Genomic DNA, 21,414 nt, shown 5'->3' on the forward strand with positions numbered 1-21,414 from the left:
TATATATATATATATATATATATATATATATATATATATATATATATATATATATATATATAGCATAGCCGTCTGCTGTTCAATCCCTTTGATTGAATTTCCTGGTGAGTAACTGCTGCTGGATACTCTGGATTTCGTTTTTTGGATGGAAGTGCAGCTTCAAAGTAACAAGACTTTGCGGTCTTTGTTCGCTTTCATTTTCATGGATTTCACGCTGAGGGCATCACAGCGTTAAGCTGCACCAGTGAAAAATCCAATTTCTCACGCTCGGCAGCTTTTCTGATGTCGACGACACCCCGGTGTGTCAATTAAGGCTCCCTGGAAGCGGCGAAGAAATGTGCTCAGGAGGATTTCCTTGGACCTCACCCAACACTCGTGTGTTACACTCGTGTGTTACCGGCGGAGACCCGCTGCTCGATACGGTGAGAACTGAACACGTCGGAGGACACGGCCGGAGACCATTGCGGGGGTAAGTGTCTCCGCTGGCTCACTGAGTGGCCTTGACTTAATTAAGTCTGAGTGTGAGATGTGCACCTTTCTCTTTGTTTCACCTCACAGCACGGACACTGATTCAAGTGCTAATAAAGTGACTATCACACGCACAGACGTGCATTTCTTTTTGATGAAATCTAGCATAATAATAATAATTTTTTGCACTGTGAGTGCTTTGGGATTACGGCAGCTGTACGACTACGGATACTCATGGCTTCCCAGGCTAGCATCGAGGCTACAAGAAAAGAACAGGCAGCCAGCCTGTTTAATGAAACTCTCCCCGCAGCCAAAGGGAAGGATGCGGCAAGAACTGAGAAAGTAAAGGATAATATTGAAATTGCACTGTTAAAAGATTTAGAAAAGTTGAAGAAAAAGGAAACAAGCAAATGGTGGGAAGAATATTCCCTACAGAATTATTTGGATATGGGTCGAATTCCTCGTGGACTCAGATTTTTGACAATCCCTTCCTTTGAAGAACAGGACCCCTTGATGCTTAGGGAATGGGGGATGCCTCCAATCAATGTTCTAAGACCTTCCTGCGCATTTTAGTCAAATATGCGGCCAGTGATCAGATTAAAATACTGGCACAAATAAAGGAACTTGAAGAAAAACTCAAAGACACAAGAGAAAGCGAGGAAGGGAAGAAACTCAAAACCAACATAGAAAATGGACTCAAAATATATGAAGAGGATATAAAAATTAAAAACAACGCAAGTTCCTACGTGACAAAGGAGACTACGAACAGGGCAGAGTATACACGTTCGCACATCGTTTTGACCAAATGAGGCAAAAGGTGAAAATAACGGCAGCCTCTACAGAATTAACAAATGAGGCCAACCTCGAATCCGTTGCATCTAATTCTGAGTCAGATGAAACTGAAAACAAGGATGAAGAACCCGCTATACGCCTCCATTTTTTAGAAGAAATGAGGCTGTTATGCCAAGACGGCCGTTTAAACACCAACAACAAAAAAACACGAGGCAGCGGGGCAACCCCAAGAGGAAAAGGAAGAGGAGGCAAAAAGCCACGAGGAGGTGGCAGATGGGCAAAAAACACAAGCAGCAACTTACCTCCAAGATGCGCTCTGGAGATTAAACAATGATGCTGAGCTAAGTCTACCTAAACAACAGATCATCAATTTATCCAATCATACCTTGACAATGGAAGAAATCAAATTATTTGAACTGGGACTCAACTTTTGCCCCATGGCGGGGGTTCGACTACGTGCAAACAAGACAGGATTTAGACAGCTTTGTCCGTAAGCTGCGGCTAAAAAAAGTTTTTTGCTTCCAACACGCATAAAAAGAAATTGAAACCGCCATTGGAAGGACAAACAGATGTCATCATCTCCGACATGGACACTCTTACCGCATTGGCTACTCTTCAATGTGAAAGCGAACAGGCACTAGCGCAGAATTCCGCTAACTTGGATAGACCAGTCATGGAACAATTGGGAATCTGCACTGACTGGCCTTCAAAAAGTAAACTCAAACCTAAATCCAAGTTCAATCCTCTTAGTGCTCAGAATGTACACATTGAAGCCTTCGCTAATGTAGTGATTGATGACCTCAAACAAGAGAGGAGAAAAAATAACAAATACATCAAAAGTAATTTGTCCTGGAAACAACGCAATGGCCCTCATTACGACCCTGGCGGAAAGGGTTTTACGCCAGCGTAATGCATGGCGTACCTTTCCGCCTTACTACGAGTTCCCGTAGCGCCATGGTGGTTTTTTCGTCTGGTTTTTCCGGGCGGGAAAATCCATGGCGCTACGGGACCTGTTGTTAATTACGCCACCGTAATTTACGGTGGCGTAATTAACGCCTTCCCCACTCCCATTATACCCTATGGGGCAAAAATGGGAATGGGGAAGGGTAAATGGGGATTGGGGACTTACCGCCCCACCAAGGTCGGAATGGGGCGGTAAGTCCGCCAACCCCCATGGCGGAGTTGGCAGCTCGGCGCCATGGACCATGGTGCAAATTGCACCATGGACCTCCGCCAGGGTCGTAATGAGGGCCAATGCCTTGTCAAATATTTAATGTATAATTAAACCAGCGGATAAAGGCTGCAACATTGAAGAACAAGGTAGACTATATTAAAGAACCTTACAGTCAACTCAATGACTCCAGATGCTATGAGAGACTCGAGAAGAACCCAATAGAACAGATGGAAAAAACAACTTGGGAATTCCTAGTGAAGTGGGAGACCGCAGGGATCTTGGATGAGGATATGGTGAAATTTGTATTCACCCAACACTCTACTATCCCCACAATATACTTCCTCCCCAAAATTCATAAAAATGCTTCCAAACCCCCGGGTAGACCAATAGTCACATTGTGTGGCTCGCTACTCGAAAATATGTCTAAATTTGTGGATGAGACGTTGTGTTCATTTGTGTCTACATTGCCCTCTCATATAAGAGATACTACTGACTTTCTTTGCAAAATCGATGATTTACCATGGGAACCAACATACCTGATTGCCACCATGGATGTGATATCATTATACACATCCATACAACATGAGGATGGCATCAAGGCTTGCAAAACTATCTTGGAAACACGCTCTCTTAATTACCTCGACCACTCTGCAATGATACTAGAAATGGTAAGACTTTGCCTAGAGAACAATGCTTTCCTCTTCAATGATGAACTGTTTCGCCAAATCCAGGGAACTGCAATGGGCACCACATTTGCCCATCATATGCAAATCTTTTTATGGGGCAATGGGAAAAAACTATGTTATGGGCCGAAGGAAATGAGACCTTCACTGACAAAATTATTTTGTGGCTACGTTACATAGACAACTTATTCATTGTATGCAACGGTACAGCTCAATCATGGAAAGAGTTTGTTAAATTCCTCAATGTTAATGAATTGAATGTTCAATTCACTGAACAACACAGTAAACAATCATCTTTTTGGATGTGAAGGTCAAGATCATTGATCAAAAAATTGGGTGTGAGCTACATCGTAAAACCACTGGAGCCAACCACTGGAGCAAATAGCGCACACCCGAAAAGTCTTTTATGGAGCATACCATATGGAGAGTTCATCCGTATTAGAAGAAACTGCAGTGATGTAAGAGACTATGACCTAGCAAGTAAAACCACGGGCCAGAACTTCCTGAAACAAAAGTATCCTAAACAGGTGATTGAAAGATCTTACCTGAAGGTCAGAGATATGAATCGACAAACCTTATTGATGACATTGCAAACAAATCTTCAGGACAGTAGTAATACAGATACCACCAGGTTAATACTGACATTTGGAAGCCACTCATCCATCATAAGAAATATTGTGACCAAGTATTGGAAGGTTCTTAAGGTGGCTAAAGATCTAGGCAAGATGTTGAATGCACGGCCAGATATTACTTTTCGTAAAAGCTTGGCCATAAAGGACTTAGTGGTTCAAAACTACAAAGCCCCAGAAGAGGCTTCCATAGCCACTAACTGGCTCTCAGGTGGACAAAAAGGTTTTTACAAGTGTTGCAAATGCAAAGCATGTAAACACGCATCTAACTGCAACAGTTACATTCACCCTATTCTGCAGACACAAATACAAATTGAAAGCAGAATCACCTGTGAATCTGAATTTGTGGTATATGTCCTGAAGTGCCCATGCCTGAAATGGTATGTGGGCAGTACCAAGTGCAAATTGAAGATACACATCTTGCAACATATCAGAGCAATCATCAATAAGGACCTCGCATATCCCATGGCAAAACACTTTTTGGAGTTTCATAATAGTGACCCCAGCACTTTAAGGTTTTTTGGTGTCCATAAAATTACCAGCAGCCCGAGAGGAGGCGATAAGGAGAAACTCCTATGACAGGAGGAAACCAGATATATTATAGACTTTGAGAGCAAAACCCCGTTGGGCCATGATATAGATGAGGAGCTGTACACCTTTTTGGGAACTTAAAATGAGTTAATTTGTTTCTCAAATTGTTATTCGTGGTGTTATTCATGTACATCAGCTCCCTAACTAACTTGGCCAAAGTAAGCCTTCAGATTTCTTGGAGATATCATGTTTGCCTCTTTTCCAAACCATCTAGGGAAACTTACAGTCTCCTCCTTGAATCTTCACATTGATGATCTCTTCTTCTTTCAATTTTTCCACTTTCTTTCTGCCCTCCCCCCCATAATGGTTTTCTGCGGGTAGATTTTTATTTTATTTTATTTTTAAACTCTTTTCCTCCTCTTTTCTTTATATGACACTGATATATACGGTTTATCACTGAATATCAAAATAGAGATGTGCCTCTATGTTGTGTATTACATCATTTAAAATCCTACTTCTTTAACATGGAGTTCCGACAGTTGCCAGATAAGCCCAATTCCGTGCATGAATAGATTAAGGGTAATGCTGTGATATGTAGAGACAGTGGTTTTAGTGAAGCACTTGCACTTTATCGATGATTGAAATACAATCTTTTGGTCATCACATTTTGCTGCTATGACGTTTTGCACTATGCATTAGCACTTTATGATGTCGATATTAAGCATTAGCACTTTATTGTAAAATAGTCTTTACATATACAGAATTACAAATTCTTTTATGTCATTACCCTACACTATGATAGTATCGATTGAAGGTCGAATTCAGAACTTGACAAATCGGATCTTATCTATGTGTATATTATCACATATAGCGTCACTAAGATATTGATTTTATGCTGATTACTGGAATGGACTTTATTGATTCAAAACTTATAAATAATTGTCAAATTACAACAAAATGCACATTGAGAATATATATTATATTCCCTTTAATGAAATCCAATAGATGTCGGAACGAATGTTATGTTGACATGTAATTTTGATATATATGCACTTTGCACTTTCTAAGATGGCCGAATGCAAAAGAATTTCATCTCTGTAAGTCACCTCTTTGATGTTTACTAATGTGTCATGGGTTAAAAGAGCTCCCACAACAGGGTGGAGCTAGTGTGAACAAGCCACAGGAGTGTGGCGAAATGCGTTAGATAGCCTCCTTCTAACTGGGAAGCCGTTTTTTACTGTTAGATTTATCTAAAATAAAATTTGAACTTTTAAAAGCAAAAATGGTTGCTGCGTAGCCGTCTGCTGTTGAATCCCTTTGATTGAATTTCCTGGTGAGCAACTGCTGCTGGATACTCTGGATTTCGTTTTTTGAATGGGAGTGCAGCTTTCAAAGTAACAAGACTTTGCGGTCTTTGTTCGCTTTCATTTTCATATATATATATATTTATATATATATGGGACCGCAATCACCCAAAGGGTGACAATACAATTCAGAAACTAAGCAAAGCAATTGAATTCACTTATAATGATGAAAAATAGAAAACACAGGAAAAAGAACAGTTTTGTTTTGTACACAGATAGCGTTTAGGTTAAGATTCCCCCTGCAAAGTTTTGTTACAAATGAGCAATCCCAGACCAATGTGAGTAACCAGCAGCTATTCAGGAATGAAAGACAAGTTCTAGAGTTTATAGGCAATCTTCCCTCCTTAAACAAGAGAAAAACTGTTTTGGGCAAATTACATTTTTAAACTGATAAATACAAATTGCTTTGTAAAATACTGCAAAATGGTCAAAAATGCTTAAATGGAGAAAAGTTCTAAGGAAAGCAACTCTAAACAAGTCCTAACACACATGAGCTATAATATAAACAACAATACACACTTCAGATAAGGATGGGATGGAAGAAGCACTTTGAAATGGGCAAAAGACACATGTAACTTTGACTAAAATTGCAAATTCGCGGCAAACTATTACTATGCGATATTGAACAAAAACAGGTCAAATACACTGTTCCACAATGCTTTAGGTAGCTAAAGCTCATAGTTACCAGTGAGAGTTGAAATTTCGTTTCTATCTTTAAAACTGAAGAAGTTATAGAGGTTTTAGTGAGAGGCGAAAATGAAAACGGGAATTCGATTTTAAAAATGACAGATGGGTTTCTTATACTATATTAATGACTATGGAAAAGAGAATGCCACACAGGAATCAGTTATTCATGGCCGCTCATAACTCTTCATGTGTGATACTCTAGTTTCCGTTCTGTATGGGAATTACTTTAATTAATCAAAATCACTGAGGCGTTATGGTTTTGTAACACAGATGAAAGAAAAGTCAGCGCAAGAAGGATTCTAACAACACTAGGGTTCTGAATTTAAAGATGGGATGGGTTGAGAATGGGACAATTCAATGCAGATATACTATGGGTCACTGTTCTTCCTATTATACTTACATTCCTTTTAAATTAAATTGAAACATCCGCTTTTCTGGTCATAAGGTCTGATCAGGTCTAGCGGCAGCAGGGCACCTCTGAAGGGATTGGATCAGTTGTGCGGTTCTGGTCAATTTTGGACTGCGCCTCAGGATGGGTTAGGATGGGCCCCTTCTGGTTACTGGACACAGTAGATAGCAGGATGCAAGTTTCAGCGGGCAAGCCTTAATGGTAGCAAGCCAAGCTGAATCAGAATTATTCTTTTAAGTTTTGTATGTTTGCAATTGGGTCAAGCTAGCAAGAGTTCTGCAATGCTAAAGTCTGGAGTCTGCAAATAAATCTGGATCTTCAAATAATTCTGGAGTCATCTACCAGATGAAGAGTTCTGGAATAAGGTGCTGCACTGACATCTGGATGGGTTATGGAAGCAGTGTGTTCTGGAGGCAGTGTGTTTATGTGTGGTGAAACTCCTATATTTATCCATTACACAGTTTATGGTGTGGGCAGAACTTCAGAACACACCCCCATGGCTGTGAGTGGCTACAGGCATGTGTTTTGTCCTGGTTGGCAGTCTGAACAGAGCTGTCATCATTATGACAGGATTTAGGAACTCCCACCTTGATTTTTACCAAAACATAACTCTTGCACACTTGTACATTTCTAACATTATGTACCCTAATAAAATGGGCAAATATATTTCATATTTGATTGCCTACAACCACATTCAATCCCTGTCCTTGTGCGAGCTATCTTAATCCTTCTACAGATAATTATCAATTTTACCCATAACAGTTAGGATTAATCTTTTCTACTTCGGTACTTCTCTGGGCACTGATCAGTGGATCATGTACATACAATTTTAGGTTTGCAACATTGATCGTTCTGCTACAATGAGACATTTTTCATAACTTTGGTTCCATATGTAGTAAGAACTCCTACCGAATCTTCAACTGTCTAGCATGAGTTCATATTTATAAGTTTGTATTTTTCACTTGTCTACTTATTTTGGCTGTCATGTTAAATGTCATAAAGTTCTGAGGCAAAAACAAGTCATTTCCATTCAAAATCCAGTCCAGGTTTTTTTCTTCTTACTTCCCAAGTGAGCAAAATGGCCAGTCCTTTGAATTTCACTGAGAAACCTCCTCCACATCCTGCCCCTTCTTTAGGAGTCCGGGTGTCCAAGCCTTCCTATGTCCTTGGGTCAGCCAGGAGACAAATGTCTGACGCTTTCTTTGTATTCATTATGCGGGAACCATTAGCATCACTTAAGCCTTCCTGTAGCTACTGAGTGTTAAGCTGAAATGTCAATCTTCCCAGGATGGGCTGTCAGATCAGGATTAAATAGTTGATTTGCTCCAGACTGGGTTCCTATATCTGAAAGTCTTTTCAGTTCACATATAACATACGAGCACAGTTTATAAGGGATTTGGACACTTTAAAAGAATTAGCCCTTCACAATCATAGGCGATTTTTGCCATTTGAATCAGGAAGGGAGGCCTGGATTCCTCTGACTGCACTGAAGAATCCATGATTTCAGCACACTTTCCTTTCAACAATTCACTGGGGAAAATGACTGAATTTAGCGCCTGTTAAAATAGATTTTTGAACTCTGACCTGGAGGGGCAGAGGTTCAGAAGGCCAGCCTAGTTTCTTGGAACAGAGTAACCTCTGGACAAGCCAGACCAATCAGGGTAGCGATGGCGGCTGTCAAGACTAAGTCTCAAGAGGGTGACGGAAAGACCTCAATGAGCACACAAAGCAAGGACACTTACAAATTACTCCAGACAGGTGTTATATTAAAAATATAGACACATTTGTTACAAGGCCTTTGTAACATCGACCATAGCAAAGAATCACAATAATACTAAAGTAAACCAACACATCACAATCAATACAATATATATACAAGACGGAGGGGTCTTAGAAGTTAGGAGCATGTAATATGTAGACCACCTAGATGGGGAGGAAAACAGGCAGTGCAAGTAATCATTAGACCCAGTTCGACATCTGAAATACACATAACTAGGAGGAAGTCCGAGCCCTATGAAGAGAGGAGCCTTATGCTCAACAGTACCTGCACACGCTGGTGCCAATGGACAAAAGAGGGCCTCTTCGAGGATATCAGGCAGTTCAGGAAGGTGAATGAAGCGATGCAGAACAAGTCCCCACTACTCAAGCAAGGCCTCCACTTGTGGGCAGAGGCAGAGTGAGAGTGCGGGATAGAGTCGCTATTTCGCAACAGCGGTAGAAAAGAAACGGGCTCCTGCGCGAGGGGCCACCGGTTGGGGTATGGACTACTCACCGGTCCCCGACGCAAACAGACCCCGACTTCTCCAGTTCAGTTCACGTTGCTGGCAGCTTCAACTGCGATGATCAGGACATCTTGACACTGTGTCGATTCTGCATAGCAGGATGCAGGGTCGAGGGTGTCCCAAATGCATGGACGTTCACAGGTTGTTACCACAGCAAGGCAACACGGCAACCGTGTTTACTCTGGTCCGGGCGCACTCGTCTCACTTCAGACCTGGGAATGCCAAGTGTACGAATTTGGTGTGAGAGTGCCGTGGACGCAGAGCAAGCAGTAGACTAAGTTTCGAGGGCTTCCCCGAAATGGCGGCGGTGACAGAGCAAAGCGCCCTGCGTAAGATGGTCAGCCCACTGGTTGGCCCAGGGACACTTCCAAAGAGGCTTACTTGCAGGGTTTGATGAAGGTGCCGGGAATAGTTGATCCCACTATTCCAATGGGTCGAAGCGCCTTCACAGACCTTCTAGGACGATCAGATGCAGAGGGGTCTCGCAGGACGACAGCGGCTCAGGTTGCCAAACCTTCAGCGGGTCACCAGCGGTTCCTCGACTCAGCTTCTTGTTGCAGGGTACTTGGCTCCTTATCCCTTGTTCGGTGTGAACTCAGGAGATTGACATGGTAGTGGTGTTTTCAGCCTCCTCTTATCCAAAGTTCCCTTCACGCCAAAAACGGAGAGGACCCAATGGGAGATCTGCTCAACAATCACACCATACGTGGACCTATCATGGACCACAGTGGTCCCAGGCATTTAGGACACTCTAGACACTCTGGCACCCAGGATGTGTATTGGGACCAGACATCCCAGCCCACATCCTGGAGGCACACACAAGGCATGCAGAAGCCCGCGAAAGCGTTGTGTTTCGTGGGAAAGTGCATGACCAAATAAGGACTGCCCCGTGTCAGCTTGACCTGGGGGAAGGTGAAGGGGCAAGACGGTCAGCGGACAGGACAAAGAACCTCGTGGCATGGCCATTTTGGAGCCAGTCCACTCATTTGTGCCAAAGAGGTAAGCGTGGATAACATGGCGAAAAAGGGTTCAAAACACAAGAGAAATGATAGCTGCCACCAGTCCCGTCCGTGACACACTTGCACAGTTCATTATAAGTCCAGCGAGAGTTTCTAGGGCCTTTGGAATGACTGGAGACCCAAGAGAGTGGTAATGTAAGTTACGGTGCACTCTTGTTTCATGTTGCACAAATGCTGCAACATGAGGAAAGGACTAAGGGAAACGAAGTCTCCCAGTGCTGACTGTTTTACGGGCTTGTCAGTTTCCCCATAAGAATTGAGCGAAAGCCCAGAGGAGTGCGGCGGAAGGCTGTGCTTCTCTGGCAAAGTCTAGATCAGGGTGTAAAACAACAGCAAAAAGTCTAGGGGTTCCCACATGGAGGGAAAATTACATACAAGTATGAAATCTTTCCTAACAGCGCCCAAACAGCACTTTGAAGATTGCCATTGATTAGGAAGCTGTATTTAAGGGCATTTTCGGATTTTAGCCCACTTCTGTGGCATTGATTAATGTGACAGGTGACAGCAGTGATTACTGTTTTTACACCAACTTTGGCTGTGTGTGTGGCAGGGTGTGCAGCGCTTTTTTGGTTTGTGCACCATGCGCAGTTTTGCAGATTTGGCCCGCACAGGGTTATTGCGTCCATTTTTGGCAGTTTTCTTTCCCCATTGGCAAAGCGGCACAGTGTGGCATATTTGAGTGGTTACAAATATTTCACAGGGCCCAGGATGACTTGGGAAGATACAAAGCCTATCATGGAGCCTTTGTATGAGGATGAAATGCTTAACTGTGTCAAAGGCAGAGGAGAGATCAAGAAGGATAAGGACCGGTGGGGAGTTGAAGTCAAGAGAGGCAAGCAATTCTTCACAGGTATTCAGAAGAGCAGTGTCCGTGCCTCTGGATGCACGGAATACAGATTGATGGTCATGGAGGCCACCAACAAATACAGTGTGAGAGTTAAGTTGGGACAAGGACAGCTTCTCGAGAAGCTTCCCAAGGAAGGGGCTGATGGAAATAGGGCGATAGCTGACAGGGCATGTAGGGTCAGAGGTTTTTTCAGGAGTGGACGCACAAGGGAGTGCTTTAAACAGGATGTATGCTAAATCTTAAATCAGTTGTGGAGCTTTTAATAGTTGTTGATTTTTTCAACAAAATAAAGGAAGATGGCTGCGCCTTTTCAGTCCAGGCCCTCAGGCTGTAGAAAAGCTTGTCACCAGTATTTGCAACCATGCATAGCTGGCTGTCTATACGTTTGCATAAAATGTTTCTTCCCACAACTTTTTCTTTTCACCGTGGGTTCTTAGCAATGCAATACACATTCAACTTTCAATGTCTACGCTGCAGGAAGTCCATCCCCCCATAAACACCCAAACATAGTCAGTCACAACAAAGTTCTAGTTCACGTGCATTCCTTTTAAACCTCAAACTCCACGAGGACCAGATATGCCTCAGACGAGGAATTGGTGCTTTGACACTTCTACAGTGGTGATTTGGTGCAGTACAAATTGATACTAACACAAGATACCATATCCTATCATAACACAAGACCTGAAAAAGCATTCATATGCACGTTATTATACCATAGTTCCAATGGAAAACTGTTCAGAAGATTTCAGGCTATTATTGGGCTATATAGGGGAATCAATGATGGTCAGCAATGAGTAATGCAGATCTTTTGACGTAGAACTAAACCTCAGACTAAAATGGCGTGCTTGGGGGCAATGGCAGCACTAAAGATTGATGGCCAAATGGTTTTGAAATGAATCAAAAAGCATTCGTAAATGTCTTAGTAACTTTCTGGATCACTGTATTTCAAAATGCCAACATGCCAGGCCATTGCAGAAGGGGAAAGTCCGTATGCAAATCAGGCTTCTTGCTATCCCAACAGTGGAGCAGCACTTCAAACGCTGTTGCTTTCCTAGAGTGAGTCTAAAAACAATAGCAATACAAGCTGATTCAATTTCGCATTCAAGCGCTCAACATTTATGTTTGATACATTCATACTACATTCAAATATTCATTCATGTTGTGATTTGCATAGCGCCTTTCACCATAATTATGGTCCCAACGTGCTGGTGGTTGAACGCCTTTGGAGGGACCAGAGTCCACATCTGGGAATGTTGGGAGGTGCTGTTATGCGGGTGTGCATTTCAACCATTCCAGTTTTGTGAGGGTGGCCAAGACCATGCCAGTCACCCATATCAGAATGGCATGTGGATGGGCACAGCAGAGGTAAACTATGAACTAAACAGGGGTGGATCGTGTTTAAGGAGACAGGATTATGTGGGAAGCTACAGTACTTATTTCTGTCGTTAAACATAGCTTCATTCTTATGGCAGAAATGCTGTACAATAGTATGTGTGTTATACGTGAGTGCAAGGTGTGTGGAATGAGCGCATGCCTTCCACTGTTACAAAGGAGCGGTGTCTCAGAGGAGAACATGGGTCAGTGGTAATGGCTTACATGAGTGTCCAGTTTCAACATCATTTCTGCTAATTCGTCTTTCAGGCACTTATTTACCCAGTCACCATATAAGCTGGCAGAGGGGGTATGGAGGAAGGGGAGGGAAAGGATCTTACATGACTGATTGTGACATGCTCTCCATCAATTAATTTTCAGGGTCTGCTTTTTGCATCTTTAATGAACAAAAAAGTAATAGGCTGGGACGAAGAAGATCAAGGACAGAGAGAGCTAGACCCCATTAGTGCCAGATCCACTTGCTGCAATTGGCGAATACCATGCACAGGCTTTATCAAGGATTGAGGTTGAAAAGGTGAAAGTGCGGGATCAGGAACTGTTTTGCACATGCCGCATACAAGGTGGGATACATTTTCCAATGGAGTTCATTTGTGGCATCTCACGTGCATGACAAGCAGGGCATTCCAGTAATGGGTGTCTTGATTATCCAAGGACCTAGAATTGAACACACTTAAATCTTTCTTATTCACACTTCCCTCATTTCTTTTCTGAGGTTCTTATAGGATAGGCTTGGCTCCAATGATAATGGGGTAATTTAAAGAGAAATCATGTTGCAGTGTAAGTATCTGCAGCATTAGGTCCTGTATGTAGATTAACATAGATTCTCGGGTGTGGTTGAGACTGGATTGCAGAAACCAGGGCGTCTGTTAAGGCAATGGCACCATTAATTTAAACACGTCTAAGCAGCATTATATTGTGTTGGTATTGTTAACATCATTGCATTAAATTACAAAAAAACTTCAGGGAGGTGAAGTTTTTTTTTTCCCCACAGTTGCAACATTTTGGTCAAGTTTGGAAGCAACAATTACAACACAATCTCTGCACCGTACTCACTAGCTCACATCTCATCATTAAATTCTCTGAAGTGACTGTGTGGGCATTGAACGTTCTGCATAAGTGATGAAGACACACAGACACTTATGCGTGGGCACTTTATACAGCGCGTTGACCCTCACATGAAGCATGTTGATCACCTCAGTGTGCTGCACTAGAGCTGAATAAGTATGACCACATTTCTGAAGCTGGATGATCTGTCCATTGGCTCCCTGTCCGAGAAATAATTGAGTTAAAAATCCTCTCAATCACCATCGCTGCTTGTCAACCAATGCTCAGAGACTCAACATACACACACCCACCAAACCGTTGAGATCCACCACCAGCCACTGTCACATCAAACCCAAGGTTCAGACACAAAAGAACTGGGGGATCCAGCTTCCCGGTGGTGGCAGCCAACCTCTCGTACAATCTACCACTTTCCCTTCGATCTGAACCATCCCACCCTTTGTTCAGAAAAAAGCTGAAGACATACTTGTTTAACTAACCTAATGCTGTATGCACCCGTCAAATGTATCATGACTGTAACCAGCGTCTAGATGCCTAAGGGCTTTGCGCGCTTCCACAAACGAAATATAAATAAATAAATAAAATCATGAGTGCATGAGGCACCAGGTCAGATGTGCGTGCACTGTGGCCATATGTGCTGTGCTCAGCTTTCCCATTGAGGGCACAAATTATCTCTAGTACAAGAAGCAATGCCTAAATGGGTAGATCTGTCAAAGGTGCTTGTAATAAAGAAATCAACATGGCAGCCAGCAATTGAAGCGGAAGAGGGAAAAGTCTAATAATACATGACAGACGAGAATGTTATCATTTGCGAGTGCTCTGTTATTTTTGTCTGCCAAGGCATGCATATAAATAGGACTTCCCTCTGCACTTTCCTCTCCTTATTCTGAAAGAAAATCAACCATGGGGTAATGTGTTATCAAAGTTTCTTCTGGATTTGAAATATTTTTAAAATAGTTATAAAACTTGATGGATGAGGATGTGATTTGACATTCTTTTAATTCCAAAAATATGTTCTGCTAATGAAAATGTTGCACAAAAAAGCACCTAGCTTGCAGAGTGGCCTCAAGATTTGTGCGATTAGGTGCTGCATGTATCTTCCTATATGTCCCCCTGTGACCAGAGGGTTGCTGTGTACATTCCATTTGTTTGATGTTGCACAGAATATTGCTGGGGCTGGTCCCTTAGCAGAGCAGGGTGAAGCATCAATCCCGCTGGTTAGATGGTGATTGCTGTGCCTCAGGTCCCCTATTCCATCGCCCATGGACACCTGACATTTCACCCTACAGCAACAACTAAGGTAAGGTGGTATGGGCTGTGAGCACAGCCATTACTGTGCTCAATTAATACCCTGCCACTTTGTCATTACCACCAACATATTAGAACATTGTGTAGATTACCTGCTGCACTCCTTAGCCTGATTTATTTTAGAAGACAGAGGTTGTGTCACACTTGAAGCATTTTGGGGCGAGCAGTATATTGCCGTTAGGTGCATTTTGGGGGCAGGAAATGTATTACACTTAGATGTATTTTCGGGCAGGAAATGTCTTTCACTTACATCTATTTTGGGGGCAGGAAAGGTGTTGGACCTAGATGTATTTTGGGGGCAGGAAATGTGTTGCACTTAGATGTATTTTGGGGGCAGGAAATGTCCTGCACTTAGATGTATTTTGGTGGCAGGAAAGGTGTTGCACTTAGATGCATTTGGGGGGGGCAGCACATGTGTTGGACTTAGATTTATTTTGGGGGCAGGAAATGTGTTGCACTTAGATGCATTTTGGGGGAAGGAAATGTGTTCCACTTACATGTATTTTGGGGGCAGGAAATGTGTTGCACTTAGATGTATGTCGGGGCAGGAAATGTGTTGCACTTAGATGCATTTTGGGGGTAGGAAAGGTGCTGGACTTGGATGTATTTGGTGGGCAGAATGTGTTGCACTAGATGTGTTTTGGGGGCAGGAAATGTCCTGCACTTAGATGTATTTTGGGGGCATGAAATGCATTGCACTTATATGCATTTTGGGCGCATGAAAGCTGTTGGATTCAGAGGTATTTTGGAGGCAGAATATGTGTTGCAATTAGATGTATTTTGGAGGAAGGAAAGGTGTTGCAATTAAATTGGTTTAGGGCAACCAGTCTATCACAATTAGAAGATGCATTATGATAGCTTGCCCATGACACTATTATAGCAACCTGGCTAGAGTGCCTTGAAGACTCTCTCACATGAAGAATGTGATCAATCAGTGGCGTAAATAACAAAGCTCCATCCGAGCCTTAAGGTATGTATAAATGCTCCACTTCAGTGGACATTTGCCACAGGCATGGCTATCCACCTGCACACAGCACTTCAGTGGACATTTGCGGCAGGCATGGCTATCAACCCGCACGCATGAGAATGCAGCGGCAACCTATGACAAATTCTGTCTAGCTGTGCACATAACGCTTTTGCCTCCTTACACCAGACTAAGTCTCAACACCTCTTCAATCAGAATACAGCAATGACCTATGACAAAACTCAGTCCAGCTAGACACATGAAGAGTCTCTTGCACTCATGCAGTCTCCTGACCTTCCTCAGCACCCGTCAACATGCCTGATATCTTTGGTTGCTTACAGGAGCCTGGCCAACCCACCTAATTCCTTATCTTGTACAAACACACACACATATTCTAAGCCTTTTCTGAGAATGTTCCCATAATCTGGACTGCAGTCCCTGAGGGTGTTCCTACCACAAGCATGATGAGACCATACAAATGGAAAAAGGTGCTATATGAATGACTACTACTCCTACATTGCTCCATCTAATATATATATATATATAAGTTTGAATGCAAACATGCATGTATGCAAGGTATGTAAATAGTCAATGGGAGTCAATGGAGCAGTGCGTATATGGGACGCACCCATTGGGTTTTAGGCAGTGTGTAGTGGTAGCAAAGGGTTCTGGAAGGGGTAGTGGTAGCGGTGGATCGGGGAGCCTCAGAGGAGAAGTTGGATTGTGTAGATCAAGCAGTGAGTGTTGTGATGAATCACATGGATCCCTCACTGAAACCCTACCTAAAGTACCCTCCCAGGTGGCTAGGGAAAGGGTGACACTTCCTGATCCTGATCTTGGGGGTGGTGTACTGCGGAGGATCACCTGGGAGGAGAAAAAGGTCAGGAGAGTGAGGGATACCTATGGGATGAGACACAGTATTTAACCTCTGGTGCAGGCCGCATGTTCGGCACAGGCAGGATTGCTCAAGAGCGAGTGAAAGGCAGTACAAGCAATGTTACAAATGCCAAAGTGTTGTTACCGTACAAAAACAAGCTAATAAGGATCACAAATATCAGACTGTTACAAGCTTACAAAGGAATGCTAACAAATCTTGCGAATACCAAACCGTTACACCTTTCCAAAGGCAAGCTAATAATTCTTACGAAAACCGAGCTGCTGTAGACTGTTGCAGACTTGCAAAAGCAGCTCATAGTAAAACAAATGAGGTCTAGGAATTAAAGTGTGAGTTTAGGCAAACGCCAACAAGCTGGTGGAGGGGTTGTATTAGAAACCCAGGCATGCCACCAATACCCGAGCTGAGAGACCTTGAGAAACTTACATCAATCCAATAAAGATTGATAAAAACAAGAGAGTAATAGTGAGATGCACCGAGGTTGTAAAAGTTGCCATTCAGGCTCGGAGATACCTATCATTGTGATAGATGTAGATTCACAATGCTATAGCCAAAAATAGAAGCAGGAAAAGACTTGATTTTGAAATCTGTATTCGGTATTGATGCAAAAGGGATAGAAAGGTGGCAAACAGGCTGTCCTTCTGGAGGTGGTTATCCAGAGGGAGATGTGCATAATTTGTGGAGAGGTCCTTATAAGGATCAATGTGAATGTTGTATTCCCTGAAAGCTTTAACCCTGCTTAGGATAAAGAATGTCCTTGAAGTTGTTGTTATTCTACTGTGAAAGTTACTAGTGAAGCACAGATCTGTTTTGGTAGACGGGCAGGCGAGTAGGCCCAGAGGGTAATAGGTGATTGCCCCAATGAAACCTGGTCAAAGGTAACGCCAGGTAGTAGAAAGAACACGTGCTGAAGAGTAGTACTTTTGAAAAGCAGCACATTAAGTTGTGACATGTGTCAGAAGAATTGTGAAAGCTGATTGAGGAAAAGTTACAATTCTTCCTGCAGTCATTCTTGAAGTAGACCAGTGTGACCAAATCAATTGTTGCTGCCAAAGATGTGAAAGAGTTCTCATTCCAGGAGGTGTGAGAGCTTATGACTTAGACAAGTTACTTCATTGAAACAACTGGACTTTGTGTTGAAGTTGGATTTCCTTGGTTTTCCTTTGAACTGTGAAGCAAAACTTGTTTGGATCTGGGAAGGGGAATTCTCCCAGTCCATGAGAGGAGACATTGCTTATACTGTGAACCAGATTATATGTTGTATACATGTGTGGAGTTGAGTTGCCATAGTATGCCTATTTGTTTTGATTCTTGTGCTAGTGTGAGGGTTAGATATGCCTTGGTTAGAGTGTTTTCCTTTTAGTTTACTATAGCCAGTGAAATCGACGTTAGGGTAGGGATAGTGACGCATTTTCTTAGCCTGTTTTATTTAATAAAATGGCAGAAGTTTAAAACTCTTTACAAAGTTGTCGGCCTCACATTCCTTACCGCTAACAGTTTCTAGATGTTTTTTGAAGAATAGATAATGCACAGATCATTTATAATGCAACATCTTTGGAAATGTTGTGGTGGAGCTTTTTCTGAATGTTGCCTTGTTGTTCGCCTTTTGAGAAAAACAGGAGGTTCTACACTGATTGGTTGAGAGTAACTGAGTGTCTTTTTTTCAGATTGCTGAGAGAGGATCTCGGAGAGAAAGAAGTCGAACTAACATTAACTTTTGATGCCATATTAGAGGGAGACCTGGGAAATTATACCTGCCACGTCGAAAACAGAAACGGGCGCAAACATGCCAGTGTCATCCTACGGAAAAAAGGTGCTGTTTATTTCAACGCATACTTCAGACAATGCAGTTTTTTATTGTGATGTAATGCAAAGTGGTTTTGCATAGAGCCCTTGTGCCATGTGGTTTGACCTTGCTCAATCCAAACAAAGATATTTTCATGCGAGCCAACAGCATTCTCCTGTGACCCATTGATCTGAGCTCTCGACCCCTCATGTCCTCTAAATATATGAAAAAACATCATAGTTTTGCCATTATTTTTTCTCATCCAAGGTTCAGAGTATTTGCTCCACATTTATCAAATCCTCTCCAAAACAAAGGAACAGTACCCCAATTTGTGATGGCCTCTAGCTAACATATATTCTCAGATACACCCCCTGCCTCACAGATGATACAATCATGATCTTCCAAGCAATGATATCATTATTAAAGAGAATTCCTGTTCTTTGTTTAGAGTGACCCCCCCATATAGAGTCCCTCTTATGGTCTGCTCTATTACCGCCCAGCCAGTCACCCACCATAGCAAGTGGGTCCTTCCTCCTGGACTTCTCCTTATGGCAGATTCACCTTTGCATCCATGAAACCGATGAATAGACCAGCAAATGATAGATATGCATCTCACGGACCCAGAATACACTTAACTGTATTACTGTGGGGGGGGGTATTTTCTAGCTTGCATTGTACACCAACAGGTTTACAAACTTGTTGCAGGAAGAGAGAGGGCACAGAGTAGAATTCAAGTGCCAAGCATTTTCCATTCTCCTGCATGAAGGCATGGTTTGTAAATCAGCATGACATTTTCATGCTGAAGTAAAACCAATGGATTGCTATCGAATCCACCTTTTGTAAAGCCTTCTCAAAGCAGACAAATTCCATTTAAATCCATTGTAAATATTTTCCGCAGTCATTAATTGTAGAAGGCATTTACGCTTTTCCCAAACGTATTTTTTTTTTTAAATGTGCAAAGTTTTTCCAAGTACATCTGGGTATTGATGAAACTTGCATGTAGAGGAGCGCTTTGAACATAAGTTCAAACACTGGTATTACACTGGCTACATTGGCATTACACTGGCAACACTGGCATTATGAGCATCATCAGAAGCATCATTTAGAAAGAGAGTCTTGAATCACATGTTTACAATTAAGACTTATAGACCAAAGAAGGTGGAGTCGTTATCACAAAATATCGGTGGTCCCAAATCATTGGGTGATGGACAGTCCAGGGCTAAACATTTGGAAAATGTCATTTTCCCAAACAACAATATTTTATTTATGTTATTGGATGAAAATAATGAGCCTACACAAGTTACTTGTAATGGAACTAGTAAAATTAAAGTTTATTTAGTCATTGCTCTTTTAATTTGGGGATTTGAACTTTGCATGCTCAGAATGTTTGGATTTGGGTTTATACCAGGGGTGACAGACTGCATGCCAAACATTATGATTGGCTGAGAGGAGGTGTATGAATTCACCAGGTGCTTTGGGCCCTGCGGCTCAGGATAACGTCCTGAGTGCTGCGTGGGAATGTAACAAGATTTACAGGCCCATAATAACTGGTATGGCCAAGGGGGTGGGGCCTAATTCAATCATTCACCCCCTTAATCCTTCATGTGAAAAAAAACGACAAGTTATCACAAATGGGCGATGCCTTTGTAACAGGCAGGTTAGTATCCTCTAGTTCCTGTTGGTATACCCACTCAGATGTTGGCATTTACATTAAGATGGGTATGCAGGGGCCTGATGATAATATCTAAACCTGCCTGGGCAATCATGAAGATTAGGCTGTATTTATGCGTGCACAGGTCTTTTTTTAGTATACAAATTTTCCTGGGAAGGTGCAGGAAATTGGCTGCACAAAGCTGCACAGATACTCGGCTCTGTAGGCAGGCTCTGAGTGTGGCATTCCGAACAATGTTCAGACTATAATGGCTTGTATAGCCTGCACATTGTACACTAAGAATGATTTATCCATATTCCAAGGGTGTCACCATGTCTTTATTTTCCAGACACAGGATGCAAACACACAATACCTTACAGTTAACTAAAATATGTTGGACCTAATGACTAAGGTTTGTGGTCCTAAGAATCATTGGGCCTCATTACACGGAAGGCGGTGAGCCATGGCGCTATTAGCGCCATGGCTCATGCCGGTAAAATACCGGCACCGCCTTGGCGGAAAGGGGATTTACCGCCCCATTCCAAGGTTGGAGGGGCGGTAAATCCCCCTTCCGCCATTGCCCTTCCCCATTCCCATTTCTGCCAGATAGGGCTCTATGGGAATGGGGAAGGCGCTAATTACGGCACCGCAATTTTGCGGTGCCGTAATTAGCTCTGAGGTCCCTTAGCGGGTTGGTTTTTAACGCCTGCAAAAAGCAGGCGTTAAAGCACCAACCCGCTAAGGGACCTCGTAGTAAGGCGGTAATGGTTAACGGTCACCGTTACCATTAACGGTGGCCGTTAACCATTACCGCCTTCCGTGTAATGAGGCCCATTGTCTGGAAAGTGAGCATCGTGGTATGTAATATCTACTTTTTTGGTATGACAGATCAAATGTCACCATCATACGTGCAAAGGTGCCAGCAGGATTCCGAATGGAGACTAGAGAGTACCAAACAATTGTGAACAAACAAGTAAATGTAGTCTGATACTCATTGGAGGCAAACAACAGCATCACAAGAATGTAATGCAGTAGGCGAGAGTAGTGTCTAGCTGTCGGCTGGATGACACTCAAGGTTTAGCTACATCACTGGGCACAGCACTGGGCACAGCATCGTTCTCCAATGACAGAATCTAGTATTGGCATCCATTCAGCACAACCCCTGTCACAAATATCTAAAATCAAGAATACACCTATCCAAAACTTTCATGCAATATACAAATGTATAACATTATCACACAAGGTCATATATCTTTATAATTCAATGTCCTCAAGAGCCAAAGTCATCAAAAGAAGGGTACCTTGTTAATAGTGTTGCATCTTTAATGCAATCCAGATAGTACCCTTTTGATGGGTTTGAAGGGCAACAAGGAACATGAGGGATGAAGCATGAACATTTGGCCATGATCAGGAAGTGGTTTGGTATGGTTGGAACCTTGTGATTCTGGTGTCCTGGTCAATAAAGTGCTGT

The 21,414-nt window shown here is 42.6% G+C and overlaps 1 protein-coding gene across 1 annotated transcript in view; it reads left to right on the plus strand.

Annotated features, from left to right (window-relative positions):
* Positions 1 to 21,414, plus strand: part of IL1RAPL2 (interleukin 1 receptor accessory protein like 2) — a 2,001,777-nt gene that overhangs the window by 1,608,900 nt on the left and 371,463 nt on the right. Inside the window, exon 6 of the mRNA XM_069612724.1 lies at positions 18,174 to 18,319. Coding sequence (XP_069468825.1) covers positions 18,174 to 18,319 — 146 coding nt within the window. The remainder of the gene's footprint in view (positions 1 to 18,173; positions 18,320 to 21,414) is intronic.

Source organism: Ambystoma mexicanum, chromosome 5p (genome assembly GCF_040938575.1).
Source record: "Ambystoma mexicanum isolate Mex_15411 chromosome 5p, UKY_AmexF1_1, whole genome shotgun sequence".
Lineage (NCBI taxonomy): Eukaryota > Metazoa > Chordata > Amphibia > Caudata > Ambystomatidae > Ambystoma > Ambystoma mexicanum.